At 45.0% G+C, this 22,691-nt stretch overlaps 1 protein-coding gene across 5 annotated transcripts in view; it reads left to right on the top strand.

Annotated features, from left to right (window-relative positions):
- Positions 1–302: 302 nt before the first annotated feature.
- Positions 303–22,691, top strand: part of SCN3B (sodium voltage-gated channel beta subunit 3) — a 35,263-nt gene continuing 12,874 nt past the window's right edge. For 2 of the 5 annotated variants that reach the window (XR_005217606.1, XM_037841788.1), the window contains exons 1-5: positions 303–1,374; positions 9,044–9,207; positions 11,566–11,791; positions 15,705–15,843; positions 22,601–22,686. Coding sequence is in view for 1 of the 5 variants with exons in the window: in XM_037841788.1 (XP_037697716.1) it covers positions 1,320–1,374; positions 9,044–9,207; positions 11,566–11,791; positions 15,705–15,843; positions 22,601–22,664 (648 nt within the window). In the remaining 4 variants the exon portion in view is untranslated. Of the gene's footprint in view, positions 1,375–1,990; positions 1,998–9,043; positions 9,208–11,565; positions 11,792–15,704; positions 15,844–22,600; positions 22,687–22,691 lie in introns of all 5 variants that reach the window. The other 3 variants (XR_005217605.1, XR_005217604.1, XR_005217607.1) reach the window with 2 other exon arrangements.

The following is a 22,691-nucleotide window of genomic DNA, read 5'->3' as shown; positions in this document are numbered from 1 at the left end:
AAAAGATAGAGCAGGGGGACAGGACGGAACCGGGTCGCGGAGGAGAGAGCGCGGGGCCCTGTGCTGTGTACACTGCAGATGACATCATTGACTGAAAGCGATTTGGCCCTCCCCTTCCCGGAGCCGGGGGCCAGCAAGGCTGTGCGGGAGCCGGAGTGGGGTTGCTGGAGGGTGTGAATTTGTGCAAGGAGGTGTGCGAGTGCTCGGGAAAGGCGTGGAGGCGTGAGAGGAAGACCTGGAAAGCGCGCGCGAGCTAGCGAGTCGGAAAACTGCAAGTGCCGGAGGCGTTTGCGCCGCTCCCGGCTCCGCCCCGGCTCGGCGCCGCGCTCGGTCCTGGGAGGGGCACGCCCGCTGGCGGGTGGGGAGTGTGTGCACGAGGGGGTGGGCCCATGGTGGCCGTGCGGGCGCAGAGCCGCCTGCGCATGTCAAGGCTGACAGAGCGCACATGACCGGGGGGCCTCTGGAGGGGCAGCTGCTCACCCGCCACCCAGGGTCGGGGCCCCGCACAGTCCGGGGGCGCGCTCCCGGGAAGGGACTCGCACTTCCCACCCACCACCACCCCTGAGATCGCAGGCCGAACGGCAGCTTCCGCCTCCTTGCCGAGCCCTCCGGATCTCCCCGGGAAGCTGAGGACAGGCGTGGACGGGACCGACGTGGAAGAAATTCTCCAGCTCCCACGCGCGGCTTCGGTGGCTTCGGGTGTGGGGGACACGCCCAACTGGAGAAGCCGGTCAGAGCAGAGGGAGCCGGAGCTCCCGGGGTCTTGGAGGATCCTGGTCGCAGCGTGGCTGTACCTAGGGGAGGCGAGAGGTGGATAAACATGGACCCCTTCGACAGCCCGGTCGCCTAGAGCCAGCGGAGCTACTCACTTCCGAGCGGAGCTTGCCGCGAGGCGCAAACAGGATAGAGACTGGGGAGCTAACTGGAATGTGAAGTTCCGGGGTCGGAGGTGTAGATACTGTCCGTGGTGCTGAGCCGGATCCCAGCAACGGGCTCGCGGGAGAGAGGCAGAGAGCGAGAGAGACAGCAAGAGAGAGAGCGCGCGCGCGCGCGCGCGGAGCTGCTGATCCGCCCCTTCGAATTGGGGCGGCCTGCTAGGGTAGCTTCAAGCTGAAACCGCCCCCACCCACTCCCCCCAACCCGACTCCAGAAGCCTGCAGAGCCTCCCCAGTCACGGGCGCTTGACCCTTTTTTCAGTCAGAGAGTCGCCCCCTTGGGGCAGTTCGTCCCAAAGGGTTTCCTCGAAAGTATCTGAGAGGGCTCAGTCCTTGACCGAGGGAATCTCTCTGTTTAGCCTCGGAAGCCTCCAGCCAAAAAAGATGCCTGCCTTCAACAGATTGTTTCCCCTGGCTTCCCTGGTGCTTCTCTACTGGGGTAAGTACCAGCACCCTGCCGTGCCAGATGCAGATAACAGTAATAATGTTCACAATAATAACGCTCATTGATGTCGTTGATGACAAAAAGGAGCCGTTGTTGGCTTGTCTCGGTGCATCCTTGCCAGACATGGAGACCACAGGGATTCCTTGAGAGCTGGGATTTTGAGATTGGAAAGATGCCCCCACCCCCTCCACTCTTGCCGTTTTATTCCAGAGCCTCCCTTAGTGGTTTTCACCCCTCCTCCAGTTTCCCGACCATTCCAAAGGATTTTTTTTCCTTTCTCTTTGCTGAAAGGGAATGCAGTCACATCCATTGTCAAAAATTTCTGCTGCAGTTACATCTTATTCTTAATGAGGAGTCCATACTCCTGAAAACATTACTGAATCTTCAAAATAGTTTCTCTTTATTTATAAATATAAATATAAGCTAGATAGCTAAAGGCATGCATTCTGAGAGTGAAAATACTTTAGTTATTGATCCGCCTGCTTAATTTTAATAGTGAATGGGAGGAAAACAGGTTTCAGCTATTTGCTGTTATGCATTTGATAAACAGGGAACTGGGAATTCTATAGTTTTTTTTTTGTTTGTTTGTTTTTTTCCCATGAACATGCAGAACCAAGGTGATTTGATGTTTGTGGAGTTGGGTTGTTTGCCTTTGAAGATGAATAGACTCTTGCTTATCTGCTGTGAGGGACTGAGGTGACCTTCTCCCTCCAAATAAGGAAGTCCTGCACTTGCAACAGTAAAGCTAAGCTGGGGTGGTGTCAGAGATGGGCTTGGAGTGGGGTGCCTGAATGCCTGTAAAAGGGACTGAATGAGTTTATGTGATAGTGGTGTCTGAACATGTGATAGAGCGAATGTTTTATTGTGCCAGTGTATCTCTCAGTGTCTGATGTGTACAAGTGTGTCTGAGCACATCTAATGCAATGGTGAGGGTAAGATAATGTGTGTGTGTGTGTGTGTGTGTACGTCTGGGCATCTCTGCCTTGGTATCTCTGATTTGATCCTCATATCAAATATAGGTGCTTTCCGGTTGATATATTGCTTTATGTGATCGTAGCTACCTTACTCCATTCTAAAATCAATAACCAATGTTGTTGAAACCAAGCATGTAGGATTGTGCTCCCATGATTGGTATGAAATCCATTCTGCCTGTGCAGTGGCAGACATACTGATGGGAAACACCTCTTTACCATAGTATTACTTTGTCAAGCTTCCAGGACTGACTCTGGCTGCCAGCATCATCTGGATTTTTCATGTGACCGAAGGCAGAGCCAAGCTTCCTGTTGAACAAAATGCCTGATGAGACAGGCTAGAAAGGACGAGGGAAAGTAATTCCAGTCCCAAGGGCAGACTCACCGCCATCCATCCCCTGTAGAGTAGATCAAGCCTGGAGATGAAGCAGACATAATAGGTTGCCAATGATCTCACCTACCATGAGGATTTAAGGCTGAGGTTTTCTCAGGGTAAGCCAAGACGGGGGATATGAAGCCTGGGAGGGCTAGGTCTGGCTGGGTAGGTGAGTGTATGGGGAAGGCAGTGGGAGAGGAAGTTGTAGAGATGGGTTGGGTAAGATTCTTCAGAGACTTGAATATCCTCTCCAATATTTCCTAATCTAGGTTTTTGGAACCCCCGTCTGAATTCTTGGGAAGGGCATAGCATGGTATAGTCCAAGGACCTTTCTTCTGGGGCTTCAGAAGGCTGGGTTGGAGCCCTAGCTCTGCCCCTATCTCACTATATAACAACCTCAGTCCCAGGTTGCTCATAGGTAAAGTGAAGACATTGGAGGACATGATCTCTAACATCCTTTTCAGCTTCACTACTGAATGGTAGGGAAATAATTATGGAATATTGCTGGAATTGGCAGAGTGACCAGTCTCCAACCTACTCATCAGCCCTGTACTCCCCTCCCCCCAAAAACAAAAACAAAAACAAAAACAAAAAAACCTTTGGGAGAAGTGTGTGCATTACACTCATCATTGCTCAATCTCAGATGCTTTGTAATCTGAACATCAGTTTACCAAACTGAAAAGCTACAGAGGAAAATAGGGGTGATTCAGGAAAACTTGGTTGTTGAATGTAAGAGGGAGCCTTGCTTCATAGCGCCATTTCATTTTATCGGCATGGAATTCCAGTATTGGAAAGCACTTATCTTGGATATGTTCCCCCTTCCTAAGTTGGTTTTTCACATGATGCCCAATAAATGGAAAGAATCTTCTCCATGCTTTTATTTTCTGCACGTATTGAAAAAAGTTCCCTATTTCCTCTAATAAAGCATATAATAACAGCAACAACTTAAACTTGCCTAGTGCTCTGTAGTTTACAGAGCAATTTTCAATCTATTCTTTCAATCCCCATAACAAACTTGTGGCAGTCAGGAGGAAGTAGTATTGTTTCCAGTTTAGAGATGAGGAAATAAAGAATAAAGGACTTGCTAGAGAACCCATGTCTCCTGATTTCAGTTTTCCAGAGCTCGTTCTAGCACATCTCATAATACAAATGCTGCTCATGACATACTTATAGGATGGCCCAGTGGGCATCTGGCCTCTCATCTTCCTTCTGAGCTGCTCCCATCATCCCGACTGCCCCCACCACACCCCGTTTCCTAGGCCCTTATCCACCCTTTAGGCTTCTAGTGCCTTCTTGGCTCTTCCTCTCTAAGTGTTTCCAGGTTTTCCCTCCCAGCTGTCCCCTGTGTTTGGGAATGTTTTCCTCTCTTTCCCCAGTAGCCCTTCCTGCATCCCATTCCTTCCATGCCTTGCTAAGTCACTGGCTAATCCAATAGAGCAAGTTATTTCAGAGTGTTAATATCTAAAAATAGCTTCATTTATTAACTCCTTTTAGAAAGTATTTATATTCTAACCAAAGCCTTCATTATCTGAGTGCAAGGGAAAGCACTTGGAGCAAGTTCAGGAGGGGCTATTTGGTAGTGCCGAAAGAAGAGAAAGATTTGGGGGTGCTAGAGGAGTTAGTTCAATGTATGTTAGTAATCACCTCATAGTAGTTTGATGCTACTCCTTAGTTAGATATGACCATCATTATAACGTCATATTCTTTTTCTTCCTCATTAAGTTTCTCTATTTTTACTATAGAAATTGAAGAGGAAACGAAACATCAGATGACTTGGTCATGATTATTCCAGAAATCTATCATTTTCAATCAGCATTGTTGATTGAGTGCCTGCCATATGTACAACCTTTTCTTGTATACCTAGAGGATTCCGTAGAAATGGAAGCAGACTGTGCTAGAGCCAGCTGCACGGGCTCACACAGCCTGTGAAAGCTAAGTATGCATCTCTTCCCAGTTCTACTTTCAGTCAAGTTGGTGGCTTAAGTCAGCTATGGTGGGAGTGCTTGTGCCACTGAGAGAGGCAAATGCTACAAATCAGGGTTTGTTTTTTTTTTGCCCCCAGAGAGCTGACTATAAAACATTCATCAGGGCATCACTGAATAGGGGCAACAGTATTGGCTTCGTTACAAAAAAAGAGTAAGAATTAAAAATATGCTTGTGAGAAGCACATAAGAACATAAGCCAAGAAGGACAGAAACAAATCCAAGTGTTCCAGCAGGGTGTAGAAAATAGAACACAACTTTTGGAGTCAGGCTGTCTTAGATTCAAATATATATGGTTTTGGGACAGTTACTTAATCTCATTGAGACTCGGTTTCCTTACCTAAAATGGGATAATAGTGCCAGTTTATTATAAATAGTGAGATAATGTTTGCTAAGGGGTCTTTTTATAGGAAAGTCTCAATAGATAGTAGCTACTATTCATAGTAATAAGCTCATGTAGATTATGACTGTCATCAGGGCTGAGAGTGGAGGGAAGATGGAGAGGGTGAGGGGAATAATTTTGAGAGAGAGGTTGGAGAGTGCTGATTTCAGGACTGGCGTCTCTTATTCTCAGTAAGTGTGGCTGTGGGAGAAGGATGGGGAAAAGGGCTGAAACGGCTGTATCTGTTTTCTATAGCTGCACAACAGTTACCTCAGAACTTAATAACTTGAAACCATAAACATTTTAATTTCTCATGAGCCTGTGGGTCAGCGAGGAGTTTCTTCTGGTCTGTTCTGGCTCAGCTGGAACTGGGCTCCCATGTCTGGAGCGTCAGCTGGAGCAGCTGGGGCAGCTGGGGCTTCAGTCCACGTGGTCTCTCACCCTCCAGCAGAGCAGCCCAGGCTTCCTCCCACGGTTGGCGGCCAGGACCCAACAACAGGAGAGAGCATCCTCAAATGCGAGCACTTTGCAAGCCTCTGCTGGCATCACATCTCCTCATGTCCCCCCAGCCAAACCAAGTAGCATGACCAACCCTAAGATCCCAAGAAGCGGAAAGTCATGCTGCAAGGGTGTGCACACAGGGATGGGGGGATTTGTGGCCATTTTGCAATGTACTATCCAAGACTTCATGAGCAGAGATCTCCCCCCTTGAAACTGGATTTTGACTAGGAGAAGGGAAGGAGTGGAGCTTGCTCTCTGGTGATGCTTTGGATTCTTGTCACCTCAGGGGCAACTCAGGAAAGAGAGAGGCTCCTCTACCTGCTGCTGTACCCCATTCACCGTCCTGACTGCACGTATTCCACCTTCCCTCCTTTTACTGTGGACAGATGGTTTCTCCTCTTGTGCACCAGGGCACACCTCCTCTCACCCACTCAAGGACTGTAATCCAGAAAATTATTCCCTTTAATGCTACTCGCCTCCACTACCACCTTCATCCAAGCGAAATCATCTCTCAATCCGATCACCGTACCAGCACCGTAATTGCTCTCCTTGCTTCCGCCCTGGTCCCCCTCCACCCCTTCAGTTTATACACAACACAGCAGTCAGATCGTATAATTTTATATAAATCAGGTCATGCCATTCTTCCGTTCAATACCCTCCAGTGCTTTGGCAAAAGCCAAAGTCCTAACCATAGCTTACAAGGCCCTCTATGACCTGGCCCAGGCCCTGTTCTCCTCTCTCACCTCCTTCTGTTCTCACTCTGTTCTCTGTACTTTACACATTGGGCTCCTTGCTATCTCTTGGACATGACAAACACACTCCCACCCTAGGGTCCCTGAGTTGTGGTTTCCTCTGCTTGGCCTGTCTTCACCTGTTCATACGGCTCGCTCCCTCCTTTCTTTCCTTCAGTGTCTGCTCAATGTCACCTTCTCAGTGAGGCCTTCTCCGATGACCTGGTGCACTGTCTCTCTCTCTCCTCTCCTCTGCTTTATTTTTCCTCATAGCACTTATTACCATTTAATATTGATCATTTTCTCTCTCCCTTCACTGGGAGGTTGTCTTCCTGAGAGCAGGGATGGCTTCTGGATTGTCCCCTGCTGTATTCCCAGGGCCTAGAACAGTGTCTGGTGCACATTGCACACTCAGTATATTTGTCGAATGAAATGACAAATAAATGAACAAATAAATGAAGGATAAGAATAACACTGACAAGTGACATTTGTATAAAGCATGCTCAGAGAAATTATTCCATAGAATTCTCACAATATAAGATAATATTAGATAATATTTTCAGCATTTTTGTCGATGAATAAATGGAGGCTCAGAGAGATTAAATCGTAGATCAAACCCAGGCCTTCAGTTGCCAAATACCGTCTTCCTCCTGCCACTATAACTGTAACTATTCATTCTCTGGAACATTTTTCCTGTTTTGCATTCAGCGTCATCATTGTTGAACTAACTTGTCTTTACTATCTTTCATTAAATATGAGAGTTCTCTCTGAACACTGTCTACCCCTTCTGTTCTCTCCCAAACTTTTGGGTAGGTCACACCTTCTTTTTTACGAGATCTATAATCAAGATTTCAAACTCATCACATGCTGAAGATGTTTCTGATGAGTTCTCCCTAGATGTGACCCTGTCTCTATTGGGAGAAGGGCCCTATGCAGAAGTAGGAGGCCCTCGTGGACTGCAGATAAGATCAGCCCCAGCTTGCCTGAGAGTTTTAAAAGCAAGTAAATTTATTTTACCTTGATGCTTAAAACACTAAGTTAATTATGCTGACACGAGCTTTTAAACTCAGAGTTTTAAAATGAAATTTTTTGCCTCCAAAGTCAATCAAATACAATATTAAATTGTTTTTACTCAAGACGACTTTATGTCAGTCTCATTTTAATTTCTAAATCAAGTTTTCCTTGGCTTTGAGTGAGAACTTGACTGCCATAGATGAACAGGCTGACCATTTACAGTGGATTAGAATTTAAATAACAAATGCGTCATGTTTTATTTTTTAAGGGGTTCTATTCTAATTATTAGTTCACTAGAAATTAATGTCAGGAGTGTCAGAGGTCCTGAAAAAAGAATACTTGGTGGTCTTCTTACTTCTGAATCTTTCAAACAATGAGGTGTCAACAGCTCTAGTCCCAGAAAGTTCTTTTTTTATTAAGCTATACTGACACTTTTGGAACTTTTGGAGTTAGACAGAATCTAACTTCTCTTCCACAGGCTGCCCTTCAAATATTTGAAGACAGATACGTTCTGTCTCGCAACTAAACCTCCCAGTGCCCCCCGTAGTTCCTTCCCAGACATCGTCCTGAGACTCCCCACCATCTTGCTCCCCGCCGAGCATGCACTCATTCAACCACTTCCTTTTGGAAAATGTGCCCTGAGCTCATCAGGATAGTCCAGATTTGTTCTGAACAGTGCGGAGGAACCGTTCCTCCTTCATTCTGCACGCTACATCTGTTACTGCAGCCCACACTTGTACTTGTCTGGTTGGCAGCCTTGTCCCCCTTTTGATTCATTCTGAATTTGCAACCTGACATGCTCGCCTTTTTAATGGGCCACTAGCTTCTGGAGGGCAGGAACGAGAAGTCCAAACCTCCACGTGGCATGCCAGGTGTCCTACCGTCTCACCTCCCTCCAGATTTGTAACTCCTCCAGATCAGCTCCCTGTTTTCCTCATTGCTGCTCCATCCTCCTCCCCATGTCAGAATTGCCTACAATTTTCATATCACACAGATATGATTACCTGTCTCCCTGGCTTCAAAACCTTTGATATCTCCTATTGTCCACAGTATGGGTCCTTTCTGCCTCGTAGCCCCAGGTCCCACCATCCTCCTCTTCTCTCTCCCGAGCCCAACCGGAAGTCGATGCTGTCCCTGTGTGAACAGAACTCATCACCAGTATGTCACGTGTGCCGCCTTGTTTAATTGTCAATAGGAGGGTGTGTGCTTCTGCTAGACTCTACGTGCCTGTAGGGCCTGGTTAGTGCTTTGTTCATCTTTGTGTCTCTAGCCTAGGATAAGTCCTGGCATAGAGTGGATTTTCAGGAATGTTTGTTGAAGGTAAGGATGGACGGATGGTTGGTTGATGGATGGTCGGTTGATGGAAGGTTGGTTGATGGATGTCCTTTCTTACCACCAAGACCCTATGTCTTTGAGTGCAGTGCTCAATTATGTACTGTGCCATATCTACCCTGCTTCTAGGGGAGGCTTCAATGACTGTCTGAGGCTCATTCATGTCTCCTGCTTCTCTGTGCCTGTTCTGAGAGGACTCTACCCACAGCCTATACATGGGGAGCACGGGGTGAAGGTGTAGAGACATGTACTTGGCTATTTTCAAGTCTGCCTCATTATTCTTCCTTCTTGTTTCTCCTCCCTCCCCTCCTTGTTCTCCAATGCCTCTCTCCCCAACATCTCCTATTCCTACCTTGTCATCGTGCTCTCTCCAGTCAGCACCTGCTCCCCTGTGTGTGTGGAGGTGCCCTCGGAGACGGAGGCCGTTCAGGGCAACCCCATGAAGCTCCGCTGCATCTCCTGCATGAAGAGGGAGGAGGTGGAGGCCACCACCGTGGTGGAGTGGTTCTACAGGCCTGAGGGCGGTAAAGATTTCCTTGTATGTGTGACTGCTGACTCTGGTTTTCTTTTGCTGACCTCTGCTGTGATATGCCTGGCTCCTGAGAGTCTGGGGCGATGCCCATCTGACAAACACTGCTTTCTCCTGGAGGCACTGACAGCTCTTCAGCTGGTAACTGACAGGTTTAGTTTAGCCCAGCCTCAGTGAAAGGAAGGGCACTCAGCCAGATGCAAGCACCACAGCTTCCAAGCAAGGGTAAGGAAGAGAAGGAGATAAACAGTATTTAGAACCTACTACGTGCGAGGCATCCTACTAGGCACATTGCAGATGTTTTCACTTAATCTTCTGGACCACTGATTAGATGGGTTAAATTGGTAGAGAAATTGAGATAGTATTAGGCATTGTTAGATGAGACAACATAGTTTGTCCTACTTAAATTTCACAATCCCAGTGAAATAAGAATGGCAGGGATGACCATACCTGAAACCCAACTGGTATATCCAGTAAACTCTCACCAGTGGGTAAGATGTTGAGATAGTTCTGTAGCAGTTGGTGGATATTTGCTGTGCCAAGTCACCCAAGTGGCCCCACTGCCATATTCCTGCCCACACCTCCCCGTGACCTAGAGGCTAAGGGATTAGCCCCTGGCAGAGCAGGGAGCCTCAAAGACTCTGCTAATGTCAGTTCTGATTGGTTGGCACCAGTGTTGAAATGGTTCTTAAATATCTTGAATGCCACCTTGGGGATTACCATTATTCACACTTTCACTGACTCTGGAGCCAGGTTACCTGGGTTTGATTTTTGACTCTACAACTTATTAGCTCTGTGTCCTTGGACAACTTACTTAACTTCTCTGTGCCTCTAAAATGGGGATATAAACCATAGCTATGAAGCTTCGTTGGGCTGTCATGAGAGTTCATGAGCTATGATTTTTTGATGCATTGAGAAGAGTTCTTGGAATGTAGCAAGCATTATATGTGTTTGCTGGAGAAAAAATTATATATACATAAATGAGGAAACCGAGGCTCAAAGAAGTTAGTTCAAAGCCAATCAGCTAGTAAGAGACTTTACATTTGAACCAGGTCATCTGACAATAGATATAAGGCACTTATTACTGTACCACCTTGCCTTCCTGGAGGCAAGTTCCTCTTCTATGGAGATTTTAAATGGAGACAACAGCGAGATGAAATTTGCTCTGTTCCCTTGCTCTTATTTGTACCTTTCCTAGAGCTGCACTCATTTTTAACTCTGAGCTGTATGTCCCATTCCAACGTAGGTTTGCTCCAATGAGGCACTGAGACTGGGCCCAACAGAGACTTCTCACAGCCTGGCTCAGGAGGCTTGACTGCGACACATCAGATAAGCTGAGACTGAAGCCAGACTGGACTCCAAGCTAAGGGGTCCTAGATTTCTGGGCCAGATGTGAAAGCCTCTGTGGGCCTCATGACTGATAATTCACCAGCTGCCTACACTACCTCCAGGTCCTCCCAAAGTGAGGAGAAGGTGACTCAGAAGGAGGAAAAGAAACTTAAAAAATTATAGTGGAGCTACAGAGCAGAGCTATCAGTGCCTTACTGCTAAAATAGAAATGTTCTATACCTACACTGCCCAAGACAGCAGCCAACAGCCACATTTGGCTTTGAGGCATTTGAAATGTGGCTGGTGCAACTGAGGAACTGAATTTTTAATTTTATTTAATTTCTAGAGATTTAAATGCTGTTTGAAATAGCCCCATGTAGCTAGTTGCAACCAGAATGGACAGGAAAACAACAGAATAAAAGGAGGCGTATCAGTGGGTGGAAGTGTCCAAGAAAAGAAATTTAGAGACCAGATTTCAGTTATAATTGGCCCCAAAGCAAAACATCTGATCTGGCATCTCATCTACGACACTGTAGCTTTTAGAGTCTCCTGCCTGTGGCCTGGCCCCGACTCCCCCACATCCCTCCACATCCCCTCAATGAGTCCCAGCTCTGAGAGTCAAGCTTTGAGACCAGGGCATGCGAGTGTCTTCATTTCTAATGAAATCGCCTCTCTTAGTCTCTGCTTCTCGTTTGCTCACGACTGCCCCCATGACTTATCATATTCTTTCTTGTTCTCTCCTTGTCTCCTTCCAATCCCTTCTTTCTCTCAATTTTCCCCTCCTGGTCTGCTGTGTGTTTCGTCCACTTTCCTTTGTTCCCTCTCTTTCCACCTCCTTTCCCTTGCTATGTCCATGTGCCCCGATACTTGTTTGCCTCCGCCCATCTTTCTCTGCCTTCCTCCTCTTCCCTGCCTTCCTCTGTCCCTCTTCATCCCACCCCCACATACCTGGTGTCCCGGCGACCTTCTCCCCTCTCCTCTCTCCACATGCGCAATCCTCTCTCCTGGCCCTGCCCTCCTCTGCTTCTCTGCCTGCAGATCTACGAGTATCGGAATGGCCACCAGGAGGTGGAGAGCCCCTTCCAGGGACGCCTGCAGTGGAACGGGAGCAAGGACCTGCAGGACGTGTCCATCACCGTGCTCAACGTGACCCTGAATGACTCTGGCCTCTACACCTGCAACGTGTCCCGGGAGTTTGAGTTTGAGGCCCATCGCCCCTTTGTGAAGACTACGCGGCTCATCCCTCTCCGAGTCACCGAGGAGGGTGAGTCCAGGTCCCTAGGGTCCCCTGCTCTTGGGGAAGGAGGGACAGTGAGTTTTCATACACGTGGGACCCTTGGAGAGTGCAAAAACCCATGCATTTGGAGAGGTAATATCTAAAAAGTCATCATTGATCCATCTCGCTTTTGTGGCCAGCTCCCTGCAAACTGCCCCACCATCTTGGCTTTCTGCTCCTTTCCTCAAAGCAGAAAGAGTTGGAGATGATAGCCTAGTGACCTCTTCCTGGTCCCTTGACCCTCATCCTTAAAGAAAGAGTATCACCTCCACAAAGCTTAAAACCACCAACTCAGTTACCCTTTCTTCTCTGGCCCATGCTGAATCTCTGACTCAGTGCAGTGAGATCAGAAAATTCTCATGAGATTATCTAGAGGTCATCTGTTCTTCTGTCTGTAAGGCTCAAAACCAGTGGATCCCAAACTTTACTGAGCCTCAACAATCTCCTGCGGGGCTTCTTAAAGCCCAGACTTTCTGATTCTGTTGGTTTGGGGTGGAGATAGGGAATTGACATGTCTAGCAAATTCCCAGATGTTGCTGCTGCCGCTGGGTGGGGCCACACTTGGAGAATCACTGCTGGAAACCAAAGTTTGACAGGCTTTTGTCTTCCCCCATAATAATCCCACATGCAACCCCTTCCCATCTGTGGTCTCTCTCATTCCGTCACCTCATTCTCCTCTGGGAGAGGCGGATGAATTGATAGCTCTCTAGTCTTTAGTTTAAAACCTTTTGACTCCCACAGCTAGTTTCTTATTAGGGTGGGAAGACCTTTCAGCAATCAAATGCACATGTTTCTGCTGCAATCTGCCTCCAAGTCTTGAGGGTGGGTGTAGAGGGAACTTGTACACTGCTCCTGCTTTACTTTCAGTGGACTCAGAGAACTACTGCTCCTACCCCCTCGAAAGTGGTCCTCCTTCACACGTCAGAAGAATGAGCCATGCATCTCCCTTTGTGATTTCTCATCCAGGCTAAATAATAATTCCATTTATTTAGACTTTCTCAGTCTGTTTCCAACAGTTTCTTAGGATTATCACTGCCCCAAGATGCAGGGGGGTGAGCGGGTAAAGGTGTCGGGCATGAGAGAAGAGGTCAAGTCAAAGAAGAGCAGGGCCCTTCCTGGAAAATTGATGCTAGGAATCCTGACTGCCAGTCCACAAGTGTATTTATTTTTTATCATGAGTTACTGGAACAAACTTGAGAGAGAACAACAGAGAAACAGAGAAAACAACAGACAAAGAGATGTAAGATCAGAATAGCAGGACTAAAATGGGAAGTAGATCCGTTCTGAAAGTGCAAGAGCACTCTCGGGCCACCTGAATTGAGACCTGATGAGTCATGTCCCTCTCTGAGCCTGTGTCCAACCAAGGGGCTGGGCTGCAAGATCTCTAAGGTACCTTTCTGTTCAGAAGTTCCATTGTCTTTGTTTACACACCTCCCCTCCCTGGGGAAAAGGGAGCCTGGCGCCCTCTCCTGGCCACAGGTAGGAACTGTCAGCTGGCAACTGCCCCACAGTAGGAGGCTGCTTCTGTCTCCACTTGGAGCTATCTCAGGCTTTTGCCTCCAGAGACCCTCGTGAGAAGCCACAGGAAAGTATGGCAGAGCTGAGCCAGTCTGCCCTCTGGGTACCAGTGCAAGACTTCGGTAAGAATAGAAGAAAAACAACTTTGTTATCAGAGCCATGTAGACTCTAGGGTGTAAGTGCTGGAAGGAAGCTTGGATATCGAGTTCAGTGGTTCTGAGAAAAGAGTACGCATCAGAATCGCTCAGTGGGACTCTGCATCCTCCTTGCAGGTATGAGTGCAATAGGTTTGGGGTGAGGTCTGGCACATGTAAGTTGAAATGACTCCCCAGGTGATTGGAGGGTGCAGCTCATTTTGTGGATGGGCGAGCAGAACTCTGGAAGAGCAAGGGGCTTGCGTATTAGGGTCAGGAAGCAAATTAACACCAGAAGTGGGCTGAGAATCCAGTTATTCTGCTTACTGAGCTAGCAGAATTTCCATTGCATCATGTCTTTCCACCATTCCCACCTTTGCCGCTCTTTTTGTTGTTGTTGTTTGCTTCTTTGACCCCTTGGCAGCCCTCCTCGAGATACTCAGTACTTTTAAATTGCTCAGAGCTACACCCTTCACCATAACACACTCCATTCTCCATTCATTAGGTCCCAGGACTACTGCCCCCAGTTCTCTCTTTCTAAGCTGAACCTGTCCCAGCCTAGATTCTCACCTCCGGGCTCTGAAATAGGGATCTGAGGCCTCTTCAGCTAGAGATGACTAAAAATAGAGGACAGCTTCCTGTGTCACTACTTACGGGCTATTGCATTTTAAAAGAGAGAGCACGGTGTAAAGCAAACACATCACAAACTATGGATCAAATACAGTAAGCTCATGAGAAAACATGGGAAGCATGTGGCACTTCTCCTGGGCCCCAAGCTGCATCCGTGACCTCCAGTCCAGCTAGGAAACCTGGATGATCCTGGAGGCTGCTTCTCTGAGCTGAAGGTCATGGCCAGCTGGGCTGTGCTTCTGATGAGCAAGCCCTGGAGGATGATTTGGGCCCTATGGACAACCTAGGGCCACGAAGCTCATTTGCTATTGGGAGCTGATGAGGAGAAGGAGGCTGCAATGTACCTCCCCTTCCCCCCACCAGGAAGGAGTAGAGTCAGGACATTTGCCACATACCATGTTTTAATTGCCATTTTTGTTGGTCATGAAACAAAGGCGGCCAATATTTATACTCATTCTTTCAACAAATAGTTATATTCCAGGATTAGACTGCAGGCTGGTAATTTAGAAATAAATAAGATTGTTCTCAATAAGCACACAGTCAGAGAAGAGACATAAACACAGGAAGGTTTCACAGAGGAGGGGACTTCAGTGGAGTCTAGAAGAATGATAGGGAGTTGGAAATGCAGGAGAGGATGTTGGAACAGAGGGGGCAGTGGGGTGTGAGGTACAATCTAAGAAGGGGAAATTGGAAGAAGAAACGTCTACAACTTTCAAAAGACCACAGTGTATATGTATGAGAAGAGTGAGAAGGTTTGCTGGAATGGCTGGATTGTGAGGGGCCTCGTATGTCACTTACATAGAGTTTGGGCTTTATCCTGAGGGTAGCATGGAACTCTGTTGGGTTTTAAGCAGGGAAGAGTCAGGATCAGCTCTGTTTTTCAGAAGTAGAACTCTGAGGACTACCTGCTTTGTACACTGGCTTCTCCAACACACATTTCGGTTTGGGGTTGGGATGAATGTGACTCTTGTCCTCTGACCTGGAAGGATTAGGAACAGGGAAGGTTCTTGCTCATGAGCTTTGCTGTTTTAATCCAGCCTCGTAGAGAACATGCCCAAATCACTGGGTGGGCAGACTGTGCTGGCTCTGCATACATTTTCCACTGCCCTTTCCCTAGAGATACCACCCTCCACTACCCTTCGTAGGCTCACTACCCTTATAGGTGGTTGAATTAAGGCATGTTCCTTACATCTGTGTGCACTTTTGCATTGCACAAGATATCCCTAAGTACGTTAGGTAATGTAAAATCCACAATATCCACAACAACTCTGACAGGTGGGAATTATTATTCTCATTTTACAGATTAAGAAACTGAGTCTCAAATAAGGGAAATGACTGTTCAGACACCAGGGACCCAACTGTATTTGTGTGGCTCTGATTCCAGAGTTCCTTCCATGGCTCTTCTTTCACCCATCCTTCCCCCTCTTTCCTCTCTTAGAACATCTGATGAGAGTCAGTGGGAAAACTGACAGGCAAGAGAGTCAGAGGATGTGAAATTCCTTTGACACCTTTTTGAGTTCCTCTAGACCCCAGTGCCTTAAGCCATACCTAAAAAGGGGCCCCGTTGCCTGCTGACCTGGATGACACACCCACTCTGAGGCTCATTCTCCCCCCTGCAGCTGGAGAGGACTTCACATCTGTGGTCTCAGAAATCATGATGTACATCCTGCTCGTCTTCCTTACCTTGTGGCTGCTCATCGAGATGATATATTGCTACAGGAAGGTCTCGAAAGCCGAAGAGGTGGCCCAAGAAAACGCGTAAGTCCAAGGTGCCAAGTGATGAGGACAGCTAAAACTCGCTGAGGTGCTAAGCCATTTACATACATCCTCTACCTTCTTCCTCCCACCATCCCATGAGGTCAGCACCTCTATTATACCCGTTTTACAGATGAGAAAACCGAGGCCAGGAGCGTTTGCCCAATGCCACTATAAGAGGCAAAACAAGGTTGGCGTGTAGGCCTGCTGACTGCGGGCCTGCACTCTTAACCACCAAGGCGAAGCCCACTAGCTGCCACCACAAGGCCATGAATTTAGCATTTCCATTACCATTTGATAGATACTGAGGCAGGCTCATAGAGATGTGGCTTGCCCAAGGCCACACTGAAAAGTGAGAGAAGAGGCTGGAATTTAAACCAGGTCCCTCTATCCCTAATGCCCATGGTTTTTCTGTCATCCTCAGCTATTTGCTCTATGCCATGGAGCTCATCAGGCCACCAGGGTACTGCCCTTTAGTAGGTGGAGAACAATAAGGGACATGCTCTCCTACCCCTCAGCCTGGCAGCAATTGGCAACCCACAGTAGGAGTTCTCCTCTAGAGTCTAGCCTGTAGCGTGGCTGTTGTCACCAAGACCCTGCACACCTCAAGAGTGAGCACATGTGAGAAATGATGGGGTCTGGGTGTCAAAGAGACCCACTGGGCCTGTTATTTGGGGAGATGAAAGATAGAAAAGAACCTCATAGATTTACAGTGTTAGCAATATTGCTGAGGACATAACCTAAAAACCCTAGGCTATTACCACCTAGAAATGTTTGCATGAGATCTATGATCCGGGGTGGGGTGGGGGGTTACAGCTGACCAGATATGAGGATAGAAGGAAGTGCTGTGCATTCCTGGTGATCCAGGTGCTGGGGTTTTCGGTGCCCACACGTATGGGCCTGGATAAGGGACAGAGTTGGAACTGAGACTCCAAGAGAGCCAGGATCCTCAGAGGGCTACAACTCAGGCAAAGGGTAGAACAAAAAACATCAGCCCACCAGCTGAGGGAGAAGCCAGGGAAGCTTATCCACCTCGGCCTGGCTCCAAGTAGAAACACTTTTAAAAAGAGTCTTGAGAATTCTTAATCACAAAGCCTGCTTGCACCATATAATGTATACTGTCTAGATGATCCAGAACCCCTAAGCTGAGCAATTCATTAAAAAATTAGTCCCTTGTCAGTGATAATCGTGACAGTCTTGTAGAAGCAAATAAAAAACCATTCTGAAGGAACCCACCCTCCACTGAGGCTTAACAGGATTCTCCAAGATAGAGCATTGCTAAAACTGATTCCCCAGTTCAAACCAAAACTAACAGACACAGTGGAAAACAATCCAGCATGATTTAGAGATATAACCAATGGCAGATTAAATCCCAGGAACTTCAGATACCAGAAGGACATAAAAGATTATAGAAAACAAGTTTGTTTAAAACAGTTAAGGCAATAAAAGAAGAAGGCAGAAGCATTAGAATAGCATAAGCTAAGAAAAAATAACAGGTGGATTGAATAGGAAACAAAAAAATCTAGAAATGAAAAATATTGTCAATAAAATTTAAAACTCCATGGATTGGTTCAACAGAATATTAGATACACATAAGTAGAAGATAGATGTGAGAAACTTGCATTGAATAAAGCACAAAGATAGGAAACGATGGAATATAACAAAAGAATATGAATGAAAAAATGAGAAATTCATCAAAATAGAACAGAAAGAATGGAGAATGATGTTCAAATATACAGGAAAGGCCTAACTCTTCAGATTTAGGAAGTACAACAGGGCCTGAGCAGGATAAATACCAAAAAAATCTAAACCTAAACATTAACCATCCTTAAGTTGAAAAATAGCAGCTTTGCTACTAAGATAACCTAACATCGTGTGTATTCTGGAAAAAACTTCAGAGAAATGCCTGTATGTTAGAAATATGATAAGGATGTCAGCTCTCCCTGCTTTTATTCAATATCGTGTTGCAGATCCTAGGCAGTGTACTAAATTAATACAAAGAAATAAGTATAAGAATTGGAAAGGAAGAAACTAAATTATCATTATTCACAGCCAATATGATTATCTACATAGGAAATCTAAGGATCTACAGGCAAGCTATTAAAATTAGTAAGAATATTTGTAAATACAAATCAAAATATAAAAATCACCTGTTTTCTATCGACAAACATTTAGGAAAGCATTTAAGTATTTAAAACATTAATTAAAAAAAATATGATAGCAACAAATGCTCAGGTTACCTGCGAATAAATTGGCAAAAATGTGCAAGACCTTTAAGGAGAAAATTACAAAACCTGACTGAAAGACATAAGTAAAAACTTAAATAAATGGAGACTAAAACCCTACTATTATGAAGTCAGCAATTCTCTCCCAAATTAATCTGCAAATTTAATGAAACTTTGATCGAAATCCCCATTGAATTTTTAAAAAACTTTATTTTGAAATACTTTCAAACTTATAGGACAGTTACAAAAAAATACAAACCCTACACAGAGAATTCCAATATACCTCTATCCCACCAGATACCCAGATCCACCAATTTTAACATTCTGCCACATTTGCTGTATCATTCTATCCATCCATCCATCCATCCATCTATTGGTCTATCTATTTATCAATCTGTTTTCTTGAGTTTAAGTTGTATACATCATGTTCTTTGAACATTAATACTGCCAGGTACATTCCCTAAAAATAAGGATATTCACTTATGTAACCATTGTAAGTGCAATCATCAAGTTCGGAAAATTTAATATTGCTATAAAGATTTTAGTTTATATTCCAATTTTTTCATTTGTCTCAATAATGTCTCTTTCAACCTTTCCTCCTCCCTTGCTAGATCCCATCTGGAATCATGTATTGTATGTAATTGTTATTGTCCCTTTAGCTGCTCCTCCCTCTCTCCCTCCCTTGTTTTTAATTGAGGGTACATATACAAAAATAAACCTTCCCATCTCAACCATTCATAGTACTGCAGTACACTCACCACCTTCCATTACTAAAACTTTCCCATCTCCCCAAACTGAAACCCTACCCCCATACCCCTGGCAACCTGTACTCTCTTTTCTGTCTCTATGACATAGCATATTCTCTGATATTTATACATTATGAATCCAAAACCACTGATTTATCATTACATTTTATGCATTTGCCTCTTAGATCCTGTAGGAAGTAAAAAGTGGAGATACAAACCTAAAATACAATAGTATTGGCATTTATATTTACCCATGTCATTACCCTCACTGGGGATCTTTATTTCTTCATGTGACTTGGATCTGTTTCCTATTATCCTTTCCTTCTGACCTTTAAAATTTTCTGTAGGATCTCTTGTAGGGCTTGTATACGAGTGACAGACTTCTTCAGCTTTTGATTATCTGAGTATGTCTTAATCTCTCCCTCATTTTTCAAAGAAAGTTTTGCCAGATATAGAATTCTTGGCTGGCAAATTTTTTGCTTTCAGAACTTTAAATATGTCATCCCATTGCCTTCTTGCCTTCAATGCCTCCATTGTTTCCAATGAGAAATCAGCACTTACTCTTATTGAAGTTCGCTATGACACACGGCTTCTCTCTTGCAACATTAAGGATTCTCTCTTTATCTTTGGCATTCCACAGTTTGACTTTATATACCGTGGTGTAGGTCTATTTGGGTTTGTCTTGTTTGGAGTTCGCTGAGCATCTTGGATGTGTATATTCATGTTTTTTTAATTAAATTTGGGAAGTTTTTACCCATATTTCTTTGATTATTCCTTCTGCCCCTTTCTCTCTTCTCCTTCTGGGACTCCCACTATGCATATATTGGTATGTTTGATTGTGTCCCACAGGTTCCTCAGGCTCTGATCACATTTCTTCATTCTTTCTTCTTTCCACCTTCCGACTGAATGATCTCAATAGTCTTATCTTCAAGTTCTCTGATTCTTTTTTCTCCCAGCTCCAATCTGCTGTTGAACCCCTCAAGGGATTTTTAAATTTCTGCTACTATGGTCTTTAGCTCTGTTTGGTTCCTTTTCATAATTTCCTTCTCTTTATTTATATTCTTTTTGTGTTTATCTATCATTTTCCTGATTTCCTTTATCCATATTTTCCTTTAGCTCTTTGAGCTAAAGTCATTGTCTGGTATATTCCAGGTCTGATCCTCCTCATTGATGATTTCTGATGCTTTAATCTCCTTTGTCTGTAACCTTTCATTGAAACCTGTATATTTTGATATTTTAATGGGTTATTACTGGATTTAGACTCTGAGGTATCTATTCCTTAAGCTTGTATCTAGTCAGTATTATGATAAAGCTGTCCTTGAATGGCATGAGCTAACAAAAAAGAAGCAGAAGGACAAAAGAAAACAGTATCCTAGCCTTTGCAGATTGGCCTGTGTGAGTACTCTTCTTCAGGGCTTATCCATATACTCAGTTTAGAGAATAGCTCCAGGCCAAAGAACAGGGGCCTCTCTGAGCCTTTCTGCACATGCTTTTTGTCTTGGGCCTACATTTATGGCCCTAGGAGTTCTCCCATTTACACGGTTCTGAATGTTCCCTCTTCCCCTAGGAAACAGTTTCCTCATGGTTCCAGGCACTGTAAAGTATGTCCTACAGCCAGCAATCCCTTGCCCTAGTCAACATGACTTGTCTACTCTCCCACAGTTTTCTGTAGCATTCTGTGAATTTCTTTCTACATGCATGGTAAGTTCTGGAATGGTGAGTTAGACCAGACATAAATGCTCCCAGTATGTGCATGAGGGTTACTCCACTCCCTCAAGCACCAAAGCCAGGAATCCATACTGGGAGCACAGGCCAGTTCCACACTAAGCCAATGAGGGGTGGCAGAGGGGCACACCAGTGTGCCACGAGATTCTACTGCTTTTAAGTACCTTTTTCTTGATTTGGCACTTGCCCTGTTACTGCAGTCCTTCAACTGTTTTCTGGAGCTTTGAGAAAGATGTTTTTGCCAGTTCTTGCTGGTTGTTCAAAGCTTCCATGGGAGGAAGGAGCCCTGAAGCATCACACTCCACCATCTTGATCAGGGCAGGGCCTCCCCATTGGATTTTTCAAGGAATTTGATGAGCTGATCTTAAACGGTTCATGGAAGGCCAAAGAGCCAAGAATAGCTAAACTAAGGGATAGCCAGATTGTAAATATGTTGGGCTTTATGGGCCACATAGGGTCTCTGTTGCATATTCGTTGTTTTCATTTGTTTCTTTGCTTACAACCCTTTAAAATATGTTGGCTTCCCAGCTGCTAAAACAAATACCATACAATGGGTTGGCTTAAGCAATGGGGGATTATTGGCTCATGGTTTTGAGGCTAGGGAAAGTCCAAAATCGAGGTGTCAGCAGGTGATGCTTTCTTCCCAAAGACTTTGGTATTCTGGGGCTGGCTGCTGGTGATCTTTGGTGCTTGGCTTTTCTGTCACATGGCAATGTACATGGTGACGTCTTCTCCTTTCTCCTTTGGGTTCTGTTGACTTTCAGCTTCTTTCCATGGTGTTCTCTGTGTCCAATTTTCTTGCTTACAAGGACTTCAGGCACATTGGACTAAGGCCCATCTTCGTGCAGTTTGGACATACCTTACCTGATGATAACATTTTCAGAGGGCCTTTTTACAAATAGGTTTGCACCCACAGGACCAGGGGTTGGGACCTGAACATGCCTTTTGTGGGGGGCCTGATTTAACCTCCAACAACATGTAAAAACCACTCTTAGCTCATGGGTCGTCACACAAAAACAGGTTGGAACTTGGTTTGTGGACCATAGTGTGCCAACCCCTGGTCTAAACCACTTCAAAGGAAAAACAAGATGTTTGGATGATGTGGTTTGGTATAGTACTTGCCTAATAAGGTTTGAAGATTTCTTATAGACCTATCAGAGTAAAAGATAGGCATTTAAAAGAGACAAAAAAGAAAGCCCCCAAATAGATTCATGCACATATAAAAACATAACATGTGACATAGATGGCATTGCAATCATTGAAAGAATAATTAACTGTTTAATAAGTGGTATAAGGAAAATTCCTTATCAGTAGAGAAAAAAAAATATATTCCCTGTCTCTCACAATAAACAAAAATAAATTGTGAGTGGCTTTAAAGACAAAGTAGAATGCAAAACTTCAAATTTCTATGAAGGGACTACAGCATAATATCTTTATTATCTTGGAATAGAGAGGATGTCCTAAACAAGATACAAAAGGCAGAAATCAAAAGGAAAAAATGGTACTTTTGATTGCATTACAGGTTAACTAATTTGTTCACTACAAGACTACAAAGTTTAGAGGTAAACAATAGACTGAGAGAAGATATTTTCAACAAAAAACCATCAAAGAAAAATCGAGAAAAAAATCTCGGAAGAAAAACAGACAATGCAGATGAACACTCAAATTACAGAAGTAGAAACCCAAATAGCCTATAGACATATGAAAAGATGCTCAACTTTGTCAGTAATCAGGGAAATACACGATAGTTGCTTTAATGCAACTATAACATATAGTTTAATGCTCATCAGTTTGGCCACAATTTTAATCTAACAATACTAAGTTCTGAGGACAATGTGGATAAAAGAAAAGACTCATACACTACTGATAGGAAGGTTCATATACAAATACAAAAATAAGGCCATTGTTCTAATCTGCTGAAAGGTGCATTCTAGTTTTCCCTTGGGAAGCAGAGCTAGAAGTAATGCCAAGCTGTTCTGTAGACGTCCCTGATCCAGGATTTTTCTCTGTGTCCCCACCACTGGGTACTAAAGCACTGATTCTCTTCCCCCATCTATCCTACAGGTCTGACTACCTTGCCATCCCATCAGAGAACAAAGAGAATTCTGTGGTTCCAGTTGAAGAATAGAAGCTAGAGGATGTGCCTTGAGGTGAT

This window comes from Choloepus didactylus, chromosome 6 (assembly GCF_015220235.1).
Source record: "Choloepus didactylus isolate mChoDid1 chromosome 6, mChoDid1.pri, whole genome shotgun sequence".
Lineage (NCBI taxonomy): Eukaryota > Metazoa > Chordata > Mammalia > Pilosa > Megalonychidae > Choloepus > Choloepus didactylus.
This window is presented reverse-complemented; position numbering and strand designations above follow the sequence as displayed.